The following is a 20,027-nucleotide window of genomic DNA, read 5'->3' on the forward strand; positions in this document are numbered from 1 at the left end:
TGAGTATCGAACTCACCTCTGGTGAACCCCCCACCCTCCGCTTCAACTGTTACTAATAATGGGCATATTTAAGGGCTGTCATTTCCAGGTAGAGAAGAAAAAGATGGAGAAGGCCCTGCTTGTTCTTAACTCTCACCTACTTGAGAATTGGCCGTTTTCAGATTTGTACACATCTACTGGGTTGTTTTTTGTTTTTTTGTTTTTTTTTCATACTCTAAGCCAAATTAGAAAAAAAAATGTGTCTTTTTAGGTTTACAATTTCCAAATTTCAAATCTTGGCAGATACCAGGCACCTTTTAAAAAGCCAGTGAGGCAGAAGCATAGGCTTGCCTGCAACTCTAGACTCCCTGGGTCTGTCCTTCTGTGGAGCTGTCTGCCTAAGTGCCCAGCTGGCACTAGGTCAGTCTGCATGGCTCTTGCCAACACGAGCACCATAATTTACCTCGAAGGATGGTCGCTGTTAGCAGTTGGAGGCTGGAAAAGAAAGACCAGAATAACTCCATATCAAATAAGTACACTGGAAGGAAGGAAGGAAGGAAGGAAGGAAGGAAGGAAGGAAGAAAAGGAAGGAAGGGAGGGAAGAAAGGACAGAAGGAAGGAAGGAAAGAAAGAAGCAAGACAGAAGGAAGGACAGAAGGAAGGAAGGGTGGGTGGGTTGACTGGGAAGTCACTTCTTTGCTTTAACGAGTGTTTTAAAGGTAAGAAGTTGACATTTACCAATAATTCAGGAAATACCTTTGTAATTAACGTCTCCTAAGAGTCACGAGTGTAGCATGGCTCAGTCATGAGTGAGGTGGCATCTGGTACTAGCATTGTGGCGGGAGCTGCCCTGCGAAAGAGTGACGGTGAACATCAGTACTGACGCGTGCATGGGAGGGAATGGACGTGAGTCAAGAGAGGTCAGACAAGTGACGAGAGCAAATACGCAATCCCACATTAGATGTGAAAGGTCGGGAAGGTGGGGTGGACAGCAGTGGCGAGTTCTTGGTCACATAGCTGCCGTGCGCTTGGCAGAAACAAGGCTGGAAATTATAGGCATGGAGAAGCCACGTGTAGGTGACTTGGAGAGACAGTGATCGGCCTTGAGGCCCATGCGGCTTTAGTCTAACGTAAGTGAACAGGGACAGTTCCACTAGAGCACGCTTTAGGAGTGTTTATTACACTGGATCACCTCGATGGTTTAACTGAAGTTTCTGAGGTGCTGTCAAGGCCCGGCCCGAGTTGTATCTTCAAAAGCAACCTGAGAGAACAAGTCAATAAACCTAGGTGGTTTTTATCTGATAGAGCTCAGCGCCTGTGAAGGCGGGGTGGGGTGCCTGAGGCGCCCGGAGCAGGATATATGCAGAGTAAGAATGCCGTTCTTCTCTTACTTCCCAGCAGACGTACCGGAAGAATGTCCAGCAGATGATGCAGTGTCTGATCCGAAAACTCGCGGCCCTGAGCCAGTACGAGGAAGTCCTGGCCAAACTCAGCTCCACGGCCACAGACCGGCTCACGGTCCTGAAGGCCAAGCCCCAGTCCATACAGCGGGACATCATGACCGTCTGCAGCGACCCTTACACGTTGGCCCAGCAGCTGACTCACATTGAGCTGGTGAGGCACTGTCGTTTGCTCTGGCAACCAGGCTGCTTGCTGATAGTCATGTCAGGAGAGAGGTCGGGGTAACACGAAGGGGAAACATCCACAAAACATGTAGAGCTAGCATTTGGATCCTGGGAATTTACTCATAAACGCATACTAAACAAGATGGGAAAAGCGAAGTTTACTGACCCTCCTTATCTTCTGCCCCCGGTCACTTTCCTGTTATTTCCCTGTTATTCCTTTCATTCTTCAAATGTCTTGTGAAACATTGACCTAAGGAGAGAGATGCCTCTGTTCCCATCTTGAAGCGGATGAAAAGTATTCAGGGTTCAAAGCTCATTCATAATCTGCTTTAAGAGACGCGAGGTAGTGCCAGAATTAAGGGAGGGAAGTGAGCATGTTTTTCTTCTCGGTCTCTTTAATATTGCTGGCTTTTATTTCAGGAGAGACTCAATTACATTGGCCCAGAAGAGTTCGTTCAGGCGTTTGTGCAGAAGGACCCTTTGGACAATGATAAGGTAATCGATACCAAGTTGTTTGCTTGGTGTTTTTCATCCCCCGTTTTGTGGTTCGTTGTACTATTTCTTGGGCTGGGTCTGTGAGTGCCTTTATAATAGTCTTACCCCATCACTTCCTCCTTATTGGGGAATTTAATAAGCCCTTTCTGGCAAGCAGACACGGTGTTGGTGAAAGAAGAAGATAAGCGCTTAATGGTTTAAACAGATTAGGACGGAAAGAAAACCAAAGAGAACGGGCCTGCCTGTGATTCAGCCTCAGGGGCAGGAGAAGCAGGACGTACGTCCAGCCTGCACAGCCACGCTCTTGTTGGTCTGGCCCCTTTGTGCACACGTATAAGTGAATCTGCAGGTGTATAAAGAACATGGTGCTGGACGTGCAATGTACATTTCGTGAACATGTGAGCATATTCGCCCTTCTAGGGTGAGCCCCTAGAAGCATCTTGAATTGCTAGTCCATCTGTAACTGCTACATCACTCTGGGAGTCTCTCTGGGAGACAAGCCAACAGCTGTTTCCCGCCTTGGACGGGCTCCTCTCAGTATGGGAAGTGGAGACTGTGTTTTTCAATAGGAAGCTGGTGGACTGTTTTGTTTGTCTTCTGAAAGGAAGGAAAGAGGATTAATGATCCTCTCCAAGCTTGTCCTTGAACTCCTAGAACAGCGGGGGCATTCACCCTACTCAAAAGCATGATGATGTAGGTTTTCATTATCTTTGGATAAATGGTGCTCCAAAATCCTGTCTTCCCATCTTCCTGTTAGAAGAGGGGTTTCTAGTTCCTTTCCCTCTTAGCCTCTCCTTTCTGTGCTGATACCTGTTGGTATGGGCAGCCCAAGGTTGTCTGAGGATGGAGCCGTGCTCCAGTTCCGTTTCTGTGGCTGTGATCAAACACCCTGATACTAAGTAACTCAGGGGAAAGGGCTCGTTTGACTCACAGTTCCAGGCCAAATCAAGGTTGGAACCCAAGCGGCTAGTCACGTCCCAGTCAAGAGCAAAGAGAAATATGTCAGGGTTTAAGAATTTTATGCCCTGGTTTACTCCTAGGGTGAGGGGAGCATGACATTTTTGCTTTCTTATGTAGTTCTCTCTAAAAGTGACTGGTTCCTCAGAAATACAACTCTGACCTTTAAAGGGAGAAAAAGGAGTAGAGAGAAACAAGCACAGCCAGGCCTGTTGACACAAGTGCTTCTCTGCCTGGAGGAAATGGGCTGCCCTCAGGGGGCTGGGCCTTCCCACATCCATTGACAATCAAGACAGCCCCTCACAAACTTGCCCTTCCCTTGTGATTCTAGCTTGTCGGGTTGACAGTTAAAAGTAGTAACCAGCAAACGCTTCTTTGGAATTGAGGATCTGAGGGCACTCGCTGCCCGGAGTAACGTCATTTCTTGGGAGGGAAGGAGGGGCACTTTAGTGTATGCGATCAGTGTGCGTTCACGCACCTCATCTCTCCCTTTGCTTCCTCTGCAGAATTGCTACAGTGAACGGAAGAAAACACGGAACTTAGAAGCTTACGTAGAGTGGTTTAATCGGCTAAGCTACTTGGTTGCCACGGAAATCTGCATGGTGAGATGATAGATTTTTCCCCCCTCAAATCCAGTTTTCCTGCTTCCTTTCTGTCCGTTGGGCCCCTGTGTTGGGTTCCTGTCTGCTCATAGTGTTTTCCTTCCAGCCTGTGAAGAAGAAACACCGAGCGAGGATGATCGAGTATTTCATCGACGTGGCTCGAGAGTGTTTCAACATAGGAAACTTCAACTCCTTGATGGCAATCATCTGTGAGTATTCGTGTGCGCACGTGAGGATACTGGTTTCCTGGGGCTTGCAAAATGTATCCGCTGAAAATATGTCTCATTCTGGAGCATTCAGAATGCTTTATGGACCCAAATTAGTACAAGTTCATATAATCTGCCCTTTATAAGCTTGACTTCATTCGTGTCTTTAGTTCATTCGTGCTCAATTAAATGTAGAAGCTGAGGACTGAAACACGTGTCTAAATCAAAGATTTCTAGTGGTATCTGGGCAGCTTGTATACCAAGCATTATGGAAATGGCCTCACCTGAGATGAACTCTTACCATTTCATAAGCATTAGTCTTATGAAATAAGGATAGCCTTTGTTCCCACCCCCACCCCCGTTAAAATGCTGACTATGTTTGACCTACTGTGGATATAGCGGTCATCCAATCCAGGGATCTGAAAGGCTGACATCCTCAGTGATAGAAGATGACTTGATTTTTCTTCATCTACCAATTAGAAAGTGCCAAGGCAAGCGGTAGTGTGGAACAAGATACTAACACAGCCAACAAAGAGCTTGTACCCATAACCCATACAGAACCATACAGTCGCACTAGATAAATAGCCAGGGGATGCTTAGTATATAAAAGGGTCATCAGAAATGCACAAAGGTCGTCGTGAAAGACCATCTCACCAGAATAGCAACTTAAAACCAGTTGCACCTAATATTGTCGAGGGCAAGGGGTGTGTGGAATGTGTTATACAGGGACAGGGGGAGTTTGAATAGTTTTGTGGCTTTAGCAACTGGCATTTTCTTATAAAGCTAATCGGAAACCTACCTTGTAATCTAGAAGTTCCAACACTGGCATATTTGCCCCATAAAAAGTGAGTGCGCCCACAGAAAGATTTGTGCCAGCATTGTAAGTGAAGCCTTATTCCTAAGCCCCAGCTTAGAAAGAGCCCAAATGCCCTGTCTGCAAGTAGATGACTGAACAAATTGTGGCATAATCATATGAGAAATATTCTGGAGCGGTAAAGAGCTGGATGAGTTTCGCAATCGTGCTGAGCCTTTCCCAGGTCAGGCAAGACCAGTGGGATCCCTCACATGAAGGGTCTAGACTAGACAAAGCTAACTAATGCCTAGCGACAGGTGACCCTTGACCACTGTTGCCATTTCTGGAGGAGGTGGAGACTGACCAGAAGTGGTTCCAAAGGAGCTGTCTGGGTGATAGAACGTTCTGTCATAACTTGATTGGGATGGAGATACATGACTTTGTATACCTATCAAATCCATCACGTTGAACATTTAAGGTCTGTGTCTGTGTTTTGCCTCAATTAGAAATCTCTTAAAGTTATTAAACACAGAACTGTTGGTGGCAGGAGATGAATATGTGTACTCATTTAGGTCCGCGTGGACTCCTTTTCCATGGCAGTGGGGTACCAAGTAGCTGTGGTATACAGGTTTTCCCTGAGACAGGCAGTGTGGCATCATGGGATGAGTATGGCCCGAGGGGCCACATTGGTATGATCTCTGCTACTGAGGCAACCGGACAACACTGGGAAAATGCCCCAGTCTGGAACTTAGCTTCTTCTTGGAGGAATGTGAGGAAATATAGGACACCACGCATGCATGACAGGTTAGGTAACAGGAAACAGGTCAGCAAATAACCTGTGGCCCAATCACCAACAGCCCCATTTTGTTTTCTAGTGGCCAATGAGCTAGAATTCTGATATGTTGAAGTGATTGCAAAAAAATGAAAAAAAGAATTTCCAACACGAATATAATATAAACTCAAACTTTAGCATCGTGTCAGACGTGGTGTCTTACACCTTTCGTCCTAACACACGGGAGGCTGAAAAACGAGGGGCTGGAAGGCAAGTCTTAATTCTAGAGAAAAGTCCAGACCAATCTGAAGTACATGAGGGCCTGCCTCAGGAAACCAAAATCATACAACCATTAGCATCTATAGGTCAGCTGTTAAAGGATTGTAGTCAGGACCCTTTGTTTATGTAGTTATCCTGGCTGCTCACATGCTACAACATGGCAGGGTCACGGCCCTCCAGTATGACCCCAAGAAATGTTCTTAGCCCAGTTCATAGCTGTACTGCTCTTGAGCTGAGTGAGGAAAAGCCAGCCAGGAAATGCCGTAAAATCAGAGGCTGTTACTACTAGTCGGAGAACCAGTTGCCAGTGCTTAGTAACCTGCGAGTTACGGGAGTGCAAGCTACAGCGACTTCTTACATCTGTGTTTCTATTCTCTTCCTTTCACGGCCGTTTTAAACGGGAAGCTGGTATGAACATGAGTCCGGTCTCGCGACTTAAGAAAACCTGGGCCAAAGTGAAGACCGCGAAGTTCGACATTCTTGAGGTATGTGAGAGGGATGATTCAGTGTTAACTGACGGAGCGTGCCCGTGATACCGGCACTCAGGAGGTTGAGTTTTAGGGCAGCCTGGGATGGATAGCAAGGCACCAGGCAGAGGGAATTCAGGGGCACGATGCAGCTTCTCCATCAGATAGCGCCATCAAAGACAAAGGCTCTTGGTCCTGGAGGTAGGAAAGGGACTCAGACTGGAGTAGAGCAAAGAAAAGCTGGTTTGGGGCAGGTCCTTTTATAACAGAGGTGGACATTTTAGAGTAATTGATAGAAGAAATGCTGACGTCTCGGTCACATAATTTTATATGCCAGAGTAGAACTGGGGTCCTGAACCTTCGAGAGGGGTCTGCTTTGCCTTTTGTACCGCTACACTGTCGTTATCTCCTTAGACTGCTCATCTATTCACCAGTCTTTGAGCAAAGTTGGTTAATCCAAACAGCCATTCCCATGTAACTCTAAGGCTGTGTGTGTGTGTGTGTGTGTGTGTGTGTGTGATGGATACATCATACGTTTACTGCAGTCCCTAACTTCCTGTGACTTTGTATGTGTCAGCGTGATCTTGTAAGTTGGAAGTTGAGTGGCTAATATCAATCTCTTCCCACAGCATCAGATGGATCCGTCAAGCAACTTCCTTAACTACAGGACAGCTCTCCGAGGGGCAGCGCAAAGGTCCCTCACTGCCCACAGTAGCAGAGAGAAGGTATGCTGTGAGGGCGTTACTTGTTATCTATAGAAGTGACGTGGGGTCAATCTGAGCAGTGGTCTGTTACATTTGTCGATTATTCTGTTTCTGATGTGTTCTGTGGGGCATCGTAGTTGTGTTTTGGGCAGTTAGTTAAGTCGTATGATATGGTGACTAATAGCATTACAGAGTAATTTGGTTTAATGGGAAAAAGACATGTGAGCTCTGCATAAGGTGGTTCACTTAATGTAACCTTTCTTTCAAAAGAATTAGCTTACCTCCCACAGCTAAGCCATTTATTCTCAGAAAGTAGGTTAGTTGCTATGGCATTGGGCGTGCTGTGACTAATTGGATATGTAGGTGGCATGAAAAATACAGGGGCAGTGTCTAAAAAAATTAATGATCCGGTCCTCTCTCCCTGATTCACTGCACCTTGAGTTCTGGACTCTGAGACACATTTCCACCTTAGTTCCTCTCAGAGGAAGGACAGGTTGTCGGCCATGGCGTTTGAGAAGCAAATGTTCAGTTATGATAACAGCTAGTGCTGACTTCCTTTTTCTTTTTAAAATTTATTTACTTTTATTTTACGTGCATTGGCGTTTTGCCTGCAGCGTGTCTGTGTGAGGGTGTCAGATCCCCTGGAAGTGGGGCTACAAACAGTTGTGAGCCACTACGTGGACGCTGGGAATTGAACCCAGGCCCTCGGGAGGAGCACACTGTCCTCTTAACTGCCGAGTCACTTCTCCAACCACTAATCCTTATTAGTGATAGCTATCAACTTTTAAATTCTGTCCCCATGTTAAACAGTATTTTCAACCAGTTTGAAGAAACAGGAGAAAAATATTCCCTGACTTCTAAGTCACTTCCACACAGAATCATCAGGACTAATGAGCTAAGACCAAAATTCCTTATAACTGAAATTCCTGCTCCAGTGAAATCTGAGACACATCGCAAATGCATTAACTTCGATTTTTTAATCGAGGAAACTTCCAGATGCCTGGCAGTTGGCTAGCTTTTATATTTTGCTGAGAAGAGCCAATCTGAAGTGGGTTAAGCTTCCTAGTGAAGATGAGCAAAAGCAAGGGAGGACCCCAACACCCTGAGTGAGGGGTGCAGGGAAGCTATGAGACCACCCCACATCTCCCTGTGGTGGATGCCCGTCTCCACACGGCCCTAGGTGAGGCAGGGAGGTGGCTGTGGAGTCCTGTCTGTCAGAGGGCTGCAGCTCTGACAGCAGCCACCGAGGGAAGCCACTGTCACTCGTGCAACTTTAATGGCTGTTCCCAGAAAGGAAAACAAACGTAATTATTGACACCTCGCATCATTTAGTTACTTAATCCTGCTTTATTTCTAAAAGGCAGGTCTATGTACATTTATGGCTTGTGTCTGTAGCTGACGGAACAGCCATAATTGTAACCATCTGAAGAAGGGTACCGTCCCTTCTTCATAATTGGCCTCAAAAGATAAGAAGGAAAAGCACGCCTGGTCAAATCTGTCCTTTTATATTTTAAAACATGAGACTGTTTTCCTTATTTCGCGCTGAGGGAGTACTTCATTATTCCAAAGTAACTGCCCTTTTTACAGTCTCCTTGGCAGAACATCTCGAATAATGGTCTTTGATCTTTTCCAAATCTCAAGTTTATGTGGTCCGAGCAGTGCATTCCCAGGTACCCATTACAGCGCAAATCAAATCTGTCTTCCGTGTAGGAGCCTTAAGTGCTCTCTCAGTTCTCTCCCTCCCTGTGGGTACTCAGTGTACTCTCAGTTTTCAACCATGCAGCTCTCCTGAGTGCGTGGCTTCCAATCCCTTCTCTGTCCTATTTGCGTTTCTGTCCTCGTTAGCATCAGTTTCTAGGCACGGAACTGATAATGCCTTAAAGTACGAAGGCTGACTCTGAACACCAGCAGTTCACACTTACAGGACTGAGGGTCAGACCTGGAACTTTTATGCCTACCAGACAAGCATCCCACCATTCATTTCTACCATATCCCAGCTGTCACTTCACTGGTTTGCACTGGTTTATTTTTGAGAAAGAATTCACCAAATAGCCCAGGCAGGCTTTCAGCTTGCAATTCTCCTGCCTTGGCTTCCCTAGTAGGTGGGATTATCAGGCCTAAATGAATTCATATTCTGAATTTTGAATATATATTATTATATTAATATATATGTGTATATATATACATAATAATTATATATGAGGGCTCTGTCTGCATGTATGCCTGGATGTCAGAAGAGGGCATTGGATCTCATTACAGATGGTTGTAAGCCATCATGTGGGTGCTGGGAATTGAACTCCGGACCTCTGGAAGAGTAGTCTGTGCTCTTAACCGCTGAGCCATCTGTCCAGCCCCAGCATTCAGAATATTTTTAAGGGGGAAATTTGTGTTGTAGTTCAGTTGGTAGAGTCCTTGTCTAGGATGCACAAAAGGAGTAGAGTTCCGCCCTCAGCTCTCCGGAGAACCACATGAGGCAGTACAGGCCCAAAATCCCAGCACTCAGGAGAATTAGGGAAGTCTAAGGTTATCTTGGGCTACATAGTGATTTGGAGGGCAGCCAGGAGAAATACAAGATCCTACATGATAATATATATTCTACATATATTAATTTATATATGGCTATAGAATACACACACACACACATATATATATACACACATATATTAGTTTATATATGACTATCTAATGTATATATATGTAATATATTTGCTTATATATAGCTACCTAGTTTTCCCACTAATGATGGTGGCAAGACCTAACAGAAACAAGATATATTTCCTTTGCTTGTCTCACAAAACCCTTCAGTTCTTATATTCTACACCGGTCAACTCCTTGTGCAAAGCTGATAGGGACTCTGAGGAGTGATAAGGGGTTAAAGTCTGAGATCCCCTTCCTGTCACCGGCATGAGAAATAGAACAGCCAAGTGCTCCACTGTGTTTCCATGTTCCTGGAAGAATGACTCAGTAGTCCAGCATCTTGTAGAGACACCAACTGCAAAACTCCCAGAAGGAATCCTTCTGCCTCCCACGGTTTAATGACGCTGACGAGAACTGTGGATTTAGCTACACGACAGTAAATGAGGCCCACAGCCCAGCCCTGAGGACAGTACAGAAGCTTCTCCTTTAAAAGCCAGTGCACTGTGAACTACCACGGCTTGATTCTCACTGTGCCGTCGCTTCCCTGGGGCTGTCCCAGGATGTGTATCTATTGTCTTCTGAGTCTGTTCAAGACTTGGGTAGTAGCAGGGAGCAGACCCAGCCAGTGTCTGGATGGATGAGCATGGCCATGCTCCAGTGAGACTCTGTGGCCACTGTCACTTCTATTTCACATTTGTCATGCACCCTGAAGTATTATTTGTATGATGCCCTGCACCAGCCCCTTAAAAACGTAAGGTATGCGTCTTCTGGGCCATCCCAAGAATAACAACAACATACGTTTAAAGCAAAACAGAGCACAAACAAAAAACTTACATTTTGCCAACCCCTAGCTTTTACTACTAGCCAGCTGGAGAGCCGGGTTTTAAACTGATGTGTGGTGGGGTCCACAGACCCTCATGAGTGTTCTTTGAAAGAGGCGAGGTTCATGTAGGATGAGAGGCGGGACCAGGACAGGGAGAAGGAAGCACATACACTTTTTGCCAGTTCTGCTGCAGGGGCCTCGCAGGCAAGAGCAAATACCAGGTAGTCAGGGGCGCTAGTGAAGCAGAAGATGCATTCGATTATTCTCAAGGATCAATGAAACAAGATTAATGAAAAGTCTGTTTGAAAACGACTTCAGGGGAAAGAGCTGAATTTCTCCCTAGAAGCGAATTGGCTCTTGCTCTTTGTGTGTGAGCCAAAAAGTTTGTTTTCTCATCCATGAGTCATGAGCTCAGAAGACTTCAAAGACCTGATCTTGGTGTTTTCAGAATTCCCCCAAATAGCCTGTTGGATGCATTATTTACAGTGAAGAAGCTTTTTCAAATACATCGCATTTGGGGAAAAAAAATTAAAAATGACTGTATCAGGACGTCGATCTCTAAATGAGATGGGAGCGGTCCGACAGAGGATACTTGTAAAGATTGTTAGCTACGCTAGGATAGTCTGCCGCCTCATCGAACCGCAGAATCCAGGCCCAGAAGCTATCATTACAGAAGCGTATTGGTTTTTGAAGTCTTTGATTGTAATTCACACATTTTCGTCTCTTCCCTCACTTGGAGTGCATCTGTCTGGCAACGGAGAGTACCAGGTTCTTCTAAGGGGCTTTTCCAGGACAGCATGTGAAGACTTGTTCTCTCACACAGCCAGCTTGCTTCAGAAGGAAGCTGTAGCAATCATTGCTTAAAACCTTAGGCTGTCACACTGTCTTGAGAAATGGCTTCAAGAGTAAAACATAAAACCAACCAACCAGCCAGCCAGCCAGCCAGCCAGCCAACCAACCAACCAACCAACCAACCAACCAAACAAACAAACAAACAAAAAAGCCCCACTCATTTAAAACATAGATGTCTAATGGTGGGGTGACACAGAGCTTAGCAAGGATATGGGCCTTTAAGACGACTACAATCGAGGGGTCTGTAAACGAATAGAGTTCTTTTAGGTATTAAATTTTAAATTTTATCAGCATAAACATTGAAAAAAATAGGGAAAATTGAACGAATAGTATTGACCCATCCACTTGCCAACAGTGCTAGGTCCCGACTGTGCTTAAGTGTTGGTGACATTTGCATCTAGGCGGAGCCATGGGAGGTAGGGAAGTGTGTAGAGCGTACAGAACAGGGTACAGTAATTCACTATGGCCTTCCGTGCCTTCCAAGTCAACACTGCCCTTTTTCCCCTTATATCTGTAACAAGAGGCTAAATGTTTATTATTTTCTTCCTAGATTGTGATACCATTCTTCAGTCTCTTAATCAAAGACATTTATTTCCTCAACGAGGGCTGTGTCAACCGTCTTCCAAATGGCCACGTCAATTTTGAGGTGAGTGTAACGAGGTCGGATAGGAATCGCAGAGTAGGAATCAGGCATGGGTGGCACTCAGGAGGCAGAGGCAGGAGGATTACCACAACTTTGAGGCCAGTCTGGTCTACAGAGTGAATTCCAGGGCAGCCAGTGTGACAGGATGAGAGTCTGTCTCAAAAACTAAAATCTTAAAAGCCAGAGTCCATTGTTTCCCGGTGCCCCAGCCTAGCAGCAGGGCAGATTCTGCAGCTCAGAGCAAACCTGTTATTGGCCTACTGTCTATAAGAAACCGACAGCACCAGGTAGCACAGCGGCTGTTCCCCCAGCAGCACTGTCACTTTCAGGAACATGAGTAATCTTCACTTCCCTAGCTAGCCGATACAATGCTTATCTTAATGAAGACAAGAAGATTCCGAGGTTCCCAAACTAGGTGCTTCTAAAATGGAATCGGGTCCCGCAACCCGATAATTATTGACCGTCGCCCTCAATATTCTTCAATTCTCTTTCAGAAATTTTGGGAACTGGCCAAACAAGTGAGTGAATTTATGACATGGAAACAGGTGGAGTGTCCGTTCGAGCGGGACCGGAAGGTCTTACAGTACCTGCTCTCAGTGCCCGTATTCAGTGAAGACGGTGAGTCTCTAGCTTGCATCTGTCCCAGACGCCCCCAGATAAACGCCTGTCCTTGGCCGTATGATGCCAGGCCTCTGAGCTGATCCAACCTTTCCTTTCTGTTGCTCAGAAAGTCTTACGATTTACCCCTAAGATGTCTTCATTTTGTAATCACCTAAACAAAGGACACAAGACATCTTTCCTAATTCCGGTCCTACAAAGTGATAAGCAGCCTTGCAAAACTTATTAGACATGTCAAAAAGGTGTAGACAGTCTTGACCTGTGAGAGCACTGGGCAGTGGTAGCCGGGAAAATGCCTGGTTCTGCCTAGGACAATTCCTTATTAGTCTGTAGAATACTTAGTGGAGGGCTTACCTACTGATGTGTTACATCTTCGGGGTTTACTGATTGGGTCTGCATGAATGACCGGCAGACATGTTGAATTCATATTGCCTGTTGGGGGTGGGGGAAGGCAGCTGATTTTGTCTCTATCAATAAGATTAGCAACAACTTTTACGATCTTGAGATGATTTTGTTTCGGATTTAAACATCCTACGTGTAATTTCTGTTAAAGAGCTGAGGGCGCCAGGAAAGAGCCACGACCCTTCCTTTAGGAAGAATGTGCATCTGAGTGTACAACAGGACTGTACGCTTTGCATTTCAAGAGCTTCTTGCCTCAGTCATTCTTGATTGATTCACGGCCTTTTCAGCTCAAAGCCATGGGGTTAGGCAATGCCTAATCAGAAGCAGAGTGCTGCTCTGTGCTCTTCAGGATAACTCAGCAAATCTGAAGTGTGTACCCGAGCCAAGGCCCAACCGGAGCAGGCCTTTCCAGCAGTGGGGTTAATGGTATCAGGAGACGGCCTCGGTTGTAATGCCTTTTTTTCCTCTGGTTGATTGCAGCTCTCTACTTGGCTTCATATGAGAGTGAAGGACCTGAAAATAATATAGAGAAGGACAGATGGAAGTCTTTAAGGTGAGTCTCAATGCTTCTTATGGTCTTACTAGTCTACAGGGAACACTGGCTTTACCTCAGGAAAATCATATGCGTGCCTTGTGTAGGAAGGCGCTATCCACCTGCTCGGCAGAGTCTTCTCTAGATGTTTCAAAGTCTACTTTACTTAGGGTTCTTAAATACTTCAACTTCCCTTCTAGCCCACCGACCAGAGGTAGGGGAGAAAAATGGTTAATAGGACAAGGGTGTTGTGGACCTGTTTAGACATAGTTCCTCGGGGTGATTCCAGTCCTTGTCAGGATACCAGCAGTTCAGACCAGTAGCAAACACCAAACATGAATCAGTAGTAGCAGTTCAATGCAGCAGAAACTGCAAGGCTCTGCCAATCGGTCTGAGTCAGCAGAACCAGCAAGAGTCAGCCAGAACACCATGAGACGTTCTTTGGCACATTTCTCTCTGTGAACGAAGACCAACAAAAGGTTGCAGGTGTAGCAAAACAGACGAGATCGGGCGCGTTCAGGGTGGTATGGCCGTAGACCAGGTGTAGCAAAACAAGAGCATCCTTTTACTGTCCGTGGGGTCCTGCTTTCACTCTTTCCAAACATCACTCACCTTCTCAAACATCCGCTTCAGCAAAACATCCTCTCACAAGACAGCGTCCAGAAAGATATCATGCGACACAAGTGAGTTTCCACAGAAACCAGGAATTTCCACCTCAGAGTCTTGTCTTCAGGTCACAGAATCTCTGTGACTTGGGACTCTAGGTGCCATTGTCCGGTCCTGTTGCCTTTTATTTCTTTACACTGGCAGATGGTAGCAGGACTGCAGTTCCTCCCTGATGATGTAATGGAGTATGGAATTGACATTGCCCCATGGGATAGTACAACAAAACAAACAAGTTTAAAAAAAAACCAATTTTTCTTTGTTTAAAAGTTCAGACTTGGACTTGGAGAGAAGCCCCAGTGGTTAAGAGCACCGACTGCTCTTCCAGAGGTCCTGAGTTCAATTCCCAATTGTATGTGTTGGTTTACAACTATCTGTAATGGGATCTGATGCCCTCTTCTGGTGTGTCTGAAGACAGCTGCAGTGTACTCATATAAATAAATAAATAAATAAATAAATAAATAAATAAATCTTTTTTTTTAAGTTCAGGCTTTATTTTTGAATAGTTCTAATCTTAAAACTATTTGGGTGGGGTCCCAATGAAAATACTGGCTAAGATTAACATCAATTAAAGTTGGGGCATCAGTTAATCAGATATCAGGCCTCCTTTGGTTTGAGAGAAAGAATCTGAACTTAAAATATAATTTGTAGGTTTTAAAAACAACAACAAGACTTTGGCTATCCTATTAGTATTTTTAAGCAGATTTGCAAGTATTTGTAGCTTACACATGTAAGATATTTTATTTTGGTTGTGAGCCTAGCCTTTAACAGCTGAGCCATCTTCCCAGTCCATAAGATATTTTAATAGGCTAAAAGGCAGCCAGGGCACAATACGATATAAGATGATCAAGACTGGTTCAGACACACACAGAAGTGAAATAGCCCAGATTGACAATCTCGGCGCTCAGGGAGCCGAAGCAAGAGGAGCTGAGTTCAAGACCAGCATGGGCTACATGATGAGCACGTATCTCACAAAAACAAAGGAAAAAATGGGGTGATCAACTCTTGTAATTTATATTTCAGGGTGAACTTTGCCTGCCAAGTTTCTTCTTTGTAATCACCCTCTTTTTCTTTTTTCCTTCTACAAGCGGGGCCTTTGGTAAGACTCCTAGTACCTGAAACCTTGCTGTGGTAGACAGATTGGTTCTGCGAGTTTTGAGTTATTCGTGGAATCCAGATATACCCATAATTTCTTTATAGTTAGTTACTCTGTTCTGGTGCAGATCAGTAGTTAGGTTGCAAACCCAAGGTTTGACAGGAAAAGCTGAATTGTTAACTCTCTCCAAGGCTCTGTGCACTGCATACAGTATATGGTAACCCAAGGATTTAACCAAAGATTTTAGTGGCGGAACTAGAAAGTGGTGTGAGAAAGGCTGCACGTGTACCGGCTGAATTCAGAAAGGCAGACGGGGATCTGTTTACAGTTGTATAAACTCAGTAATAATCCTTTTCTCATCAGAGTGTGTTTGAGGGTTGAAGGTCAGACACGTTATTAGCATACCTAGAATCTTAGGTCTTGGGAACCTGAGGTAATAGAACCACATGTTTGAGGCTAGCCTGATCTACAGAGTGAGTCTGAGGCCAACCTGGGCTATACATCGCAACTCCACCTCCAGAACAATAACAGTAAAGGTGTCGCCATTGCCACCACTGCTGCTGTGGCAGTGACTTGATGAGAAGACATCTTGTGCACCCAGTGGGAGACATTCTTTGGTGTAAAGGACTGGTTTCTATGTTACGATGGCCTTCTAAGGAAGCTTAAGGAATAGGTTTCTCCTTGTATGGAAGCCTTGTGCTTGGCCTTTCTCATAACCACAGCCATGGCCTCTCTGCACTGCCTGCTCCCGAGATGGAAATTGCTCCTGTGTGTCTACTCCTCAGACACTCCCGGCTCTCGTCTTGTCATCTGCCATGCACTGTCCTTTACTAGTGTGGTGCGTCTGCTTCTTGCATAGCTGCTATGCTGTCCTTTTGAGGCTGAGCACAGGGGCATGTCCCCAATGCTCCTTAGCCCCATGGCCTATCCACTAAGTGAACCGCGTGGGCAAGCTCTATGTGCACTTGACACAGGCTAGAATAATTATGGAAGGGGAAACCCCAGTTGAGAAAATGCCCCCATGTAATTGGCCTGTGGGTAAGCCCACGATGCATTTTCTTTGATTGGTGATTGACGTGAGAGGACCCAGCCCACTGGGGACAGAGCCACCCTGTTTGGGTCATCCTTTGTGGGGCTATAAGAAAGCAGGCTGACCAAGCCATGAGGAGCGAGCCAGGACGTAGCACTCCTCCATGGCCTCTACCTCAAAGTCTGACCTCCAGGTTCCTGCCCTGACTTCCTTTGATGGTGGCCTGTGATGTAGAAGCCAAGTAGACCCTTTCCTCCTCGAGTTGTTCGTGGTCAGTGTATTTTATCACGGCAATTGAGGCCCCAACTAAGACAGGAGCCTGTGTATCATACACAAGTCACACGTGCATAACAGCTCATTGTCGTTGATGGTGTTCACTGTTTGATTTAATACAATACCACTCAACATAGAGATTACCGTAGACAGTGCTTTGGCTGCCTACGTCAATAACGGTCTAAGTGTCCAACGATTTGCCTGAAGGGCCACTAAGATACCTGTCCTTGATTTCTCCCCATCATTTCAACTGTGTAAAAAATACATGTAAAACGAGGGAGAAATGTGCGTTGGGCAAGGCCTTCTGAGCCAATACAACTGAACCTCTGCCTTCTGACTTACGTGGTTTCCTTCATTCCACAGGGCCAGCCTCTTGGGCAGAGTTTAGCACAAGGAAAATGCTTCTGTTCCTGCATCAGACAGACCCCGGAGGGGCTGGCCTTGTTTTCTGGCATCCAGTACTAGGAACTGTCCCTCGGACTGCAGGCAAGCCCAGCTGTCGATCCGGATGGGGAATCCATTTCCCACAGCGGACAGATTGACTTGGATTGTTTTTTTTTTTTTTTTTTTTTTTTTGGAGACTGAAATCTTCACTGAAGACACTTGAGAAAGAATCCTCTAAGAGTCCCAGCTCTGCGTATGATTCATCTTCTGGAATTTCCACGTGAATCACAGCTCTGCACCTGGATGGAGTTTTCTTTTGTTTATGGGGTTTTTTTTTTTTTGGCCTGAACATTTGCTGCTAATGGAACTTACACAGCCGAGTGCTGGCTCTGTGGAAGCCCGTGTTTCTTTGTTAATTTAAATGAAAAAGGGGGAGATCCCACTTCAGTTTTTGGATCCCAGACCTCAGCTTGAACAGTATTCCAGTGAGGGTAAAAAAACTGGGTGGGGTTCCGCTGCAGACTTCCCCTTACCCCATGCGGTATTGTACACACCCCTCCCTCCCCCCCCCCCTTCCTCCAAGGCTTGAGTTGGCTGCTGGCTGGCAAACTCCTTCTTACCCATATAAGTTATTTAATGTAATAATGAAGCTCAACACTGTGGTAGGAAAATAGCCACTGGGGGGGAAAGGCAGAGTTTGTCACTGTTGGATCGCCCATCCTGTGGGAAGGGACCGTGTTTTCTTTACCCTTCTGAGCTGTTTACAGCTGACCACTGTGTCCTGTAGATGTATTTTTCAGTAGGTTTTGTTTTTGTTGTTGTCCTTAACTTGCTTTTCCATGATGCCACCCCCATCCCCGTCAGTGTAAATGCTATGACTTTAAGGGTCTTGGGGGGGAAACACCCATGACCTAACCCCAGTTGCTGTTTTTCACTAACTTATTTCTCATTATCCTCTGGAGTCAGTTGGTGGCTAAACACATAGACAAGGAATACATTTAAGGAAAGTCCCCTCCTCCCCCCGTAGCAGTGACCAAATGAAAACCAGCTTGCTGGTGACTGATCAGTCTTAACATCTAAATTAGGTCCGTAGTTGCTCTGAAATTAGCCATCTTGATACTCTTGGAGAAACTTTACAGTAGTGATCCCCGCTAATGAAAACGCACAATGCCAAGCTCCTGCCGTGTTTGTTAACCCTTCTGACGCCATCCTGAGGACCAGCATGTCTTAACTGTGCATCATCTCAACAGGCCTGACCTGTCTCCGAGTTGTCCCTTCACAATGTCAATACATTTTACACTCTGCAGCCAGGAGTTGTGGCGTCTTCCTTCGCTCTTTGGATGGAATCGTGGGTGGATGGTTGGGCTCACAGCCGTAGTCATTCGACTGGTTCAAAATGTGCGCACGCCTGAGGGAAAGGCCTCAGGAGTGCAGGCACAGATGTGCGTTTGTGTTCGAAGAAGTCCTAGGCAATATTCAATCACTAGTATTTTTCAGACACGTTCTAAGGTGTGTAGGCACAGATTCTAACATCGTCATTTCCACCCTTAGCTACTGTCTCAGGGTTTCCGTTGATGTGAGGAGACACCATGACCAAAGCAACTCTTATAAAGGGCAACATTTAATTGGGGCTGGCTAACAGTTTCAGAGGTTCAGTCCATTATCATCATAGCGGGAAGCATGGCAGTGTCCAGGCGGGCATGGTACTGGAAGGGGAGTTCCACATCTTAATCTGAGGGCAGCCAGAAGACTTTCTTCTGTTGTGGGTGGAGCTTAAGCATAGGACTTAAAAGCCCACCCCCACAGTTATGCACTTCCTCCAACAAGGCCACACCCTTGACAACAAGGCCACACCTCCTAATAGTGCCACTGTTTTATGGACCAAGCATATTCAAACCCACACAGACAGGGAAGGGGAAATGGATATATTTTGATGGAAGCCACAGAGCTAATGAGAGGCTAGAGTAGGCCTTTTAATCCGGAACCCCAGCTTTAAACCACCATGGCATCTCAGGCTTTTGTGTCCTTGCAGATAGCTTGAGGAATCTCGTTTCCCTGCAGATTTCCAGTGCTGAGGTCCTTAAGACACTAGCTTTCTTGTCTCACTTGTACCTGGAGAGGAATGACGTAGGGAAGGCAGCACCACTGAAAGAGATCTTACATTTCTTGAAAGAAGAGGGCAGGGCACAGCAGTGAAAGACCAGAGGGTCCACCAGGTGCAGGAGGCAGAAATAGAAGAGAAACAGAGGCCTTGCCCTATGGGAGACTTCAAGAAAGGCATGGCAAGGTACTTTGTTTTGGTCCTTAATTCCTGGAGGTCTCTGTGGCCTAGGGATGTGCCTTGGGGGTGATCAGACTGGAGAAATGCTCTGGGGAAGATGATGGAGAGAACCAGTGGGACAGACGAGGGTCAGCAGAGTACAGTATGGAAAGTCTCCTCTTGGCCATCACTCTGCAGTCATGTCCAGCCTTGGAAGGGTCTGTGTCTCACCCACCAGCAAGATTCTTAAGATTTCAAAACACCTTACGGAAATATTAAGAGGGAATTAATACGGTGCTATAGTAGTGTGCCCCCCCCCCCATTTGTACTGTTTTTCCCCTGGCCTCCAGAGTTGTAATTGATAATAGCCGTGTTTATATTTTCACCTGTCTGTGTCAGGGGTTGGCACATTACAGTCCGCTGGCCCAATCTAGCCAGGTACTTGATCCCTATGGCCTATAGGTTCACAGGTTGAAAAACTCAAAAGAGAAATTATATTGTACACCATGTGGAGATTTTATGGACTTCTCACTGTCCATAGTGAAGATTTAAGGGAACATGGGCATGCTAGCCATTTACACTTCTCTCGTGGCTGTCTTTTGCTACAGAAGTGTTATAATGTATAGCAGAGTGCGTATAGCCCCAAAGCCAAGTACTTACACTTTGGCCCTTTACGGAAAGTTTACCTGATCTGAGTCGTTCTTTTTTGTTGATTTGTTTTGTTTTTTCGGCGTTAGACCAATAGTTTTCAAGACCTCTATAAGGTCCTTTGTAGCATTAGATGCCTAAATGTGGCCACTGATCCTTTTTCCCCCTGAGACCAGAAATGTAATTCCAAGGCAGAACCGCATTTGAACAGGTTTTCCGTCACCATGGTTACCATGCTCTTGTTTTACTCTCCAGCTGAGCCAGAAGTTCAAACCCTGCATGAACTT

General features: G+C 45.7%; 1 protein-coding gene across 5 annotated transcripts in view; it reads left to right on the plus strand.

The window, feature by feature from the left end:
- Nucleotides 1-18,138, plus strand: part of Rasgef1b (RasGEF domain family, member 1B) — a 519,819-nt gene extending 501,681 nt beyond the window's left edge. For 3 of the 5 annotated variants that reach the window (XM_017599427.3, XM_017599429.3, XM_002728083.7), the window contains 10 exons: nt 1,378-1,593; nt 2,025-2,099; nt 3,563-3,658; nt 3,765-3,867; nt 6,114-6,193; nt 6,805-6,900; nt 11,742-11,837; nt 12,329-12,452; nt 13,335-13,407; nt 16,812-18,138. In XM_017599427.3, coding sequence (XP_017454916.1) covers nt 1,378-1,593; nt 2,025-2,099; nt 3,563-3,658; nt 3,765-3,867; nt 6,114-6,193; nt 6,805-6,900; nt 11,742-11,837; nt 12,329-12,452; nt 13,335-13,407; nt 16,812-16,836 — 984 coding nt within the window. In that variant the 3' untranslated portion in view covers nt 16,837-18,138. The remainder of the gene's footprint in view (nt 1-1,377; nt 1,594-2,024; nt 2,100-3,562; nt 3,659-3,764; nt 3,868-6,113; nt 6,194-6,804; nt 6,901-11,741; nt 11,838-12,328; nt 12,453-13,334; nt 13,408-16,811) is intronic. The other 2 variants (XM_017599428.3, XM_063273740.1) reach the window with 1 other exon arrangement.
- The last annotated feature ends 1,889 nt before the right edge of the window (nt 18,139-20,027 follow it).

This window comes from Rattus norvegicus, chromosome 14 (assembly GCF_036323735.1).
Source record: "Rattus norvegicus strain BN/NHsdMcwi chromosome 14, GRCr8, whole genome shotgun sequence".
Taxonomy (NCBI): Eukaryota; Metazoa; Chordata; class Mammalia; order Rodentia; family Muridae; genus Rattus; species Rattus norvegicus.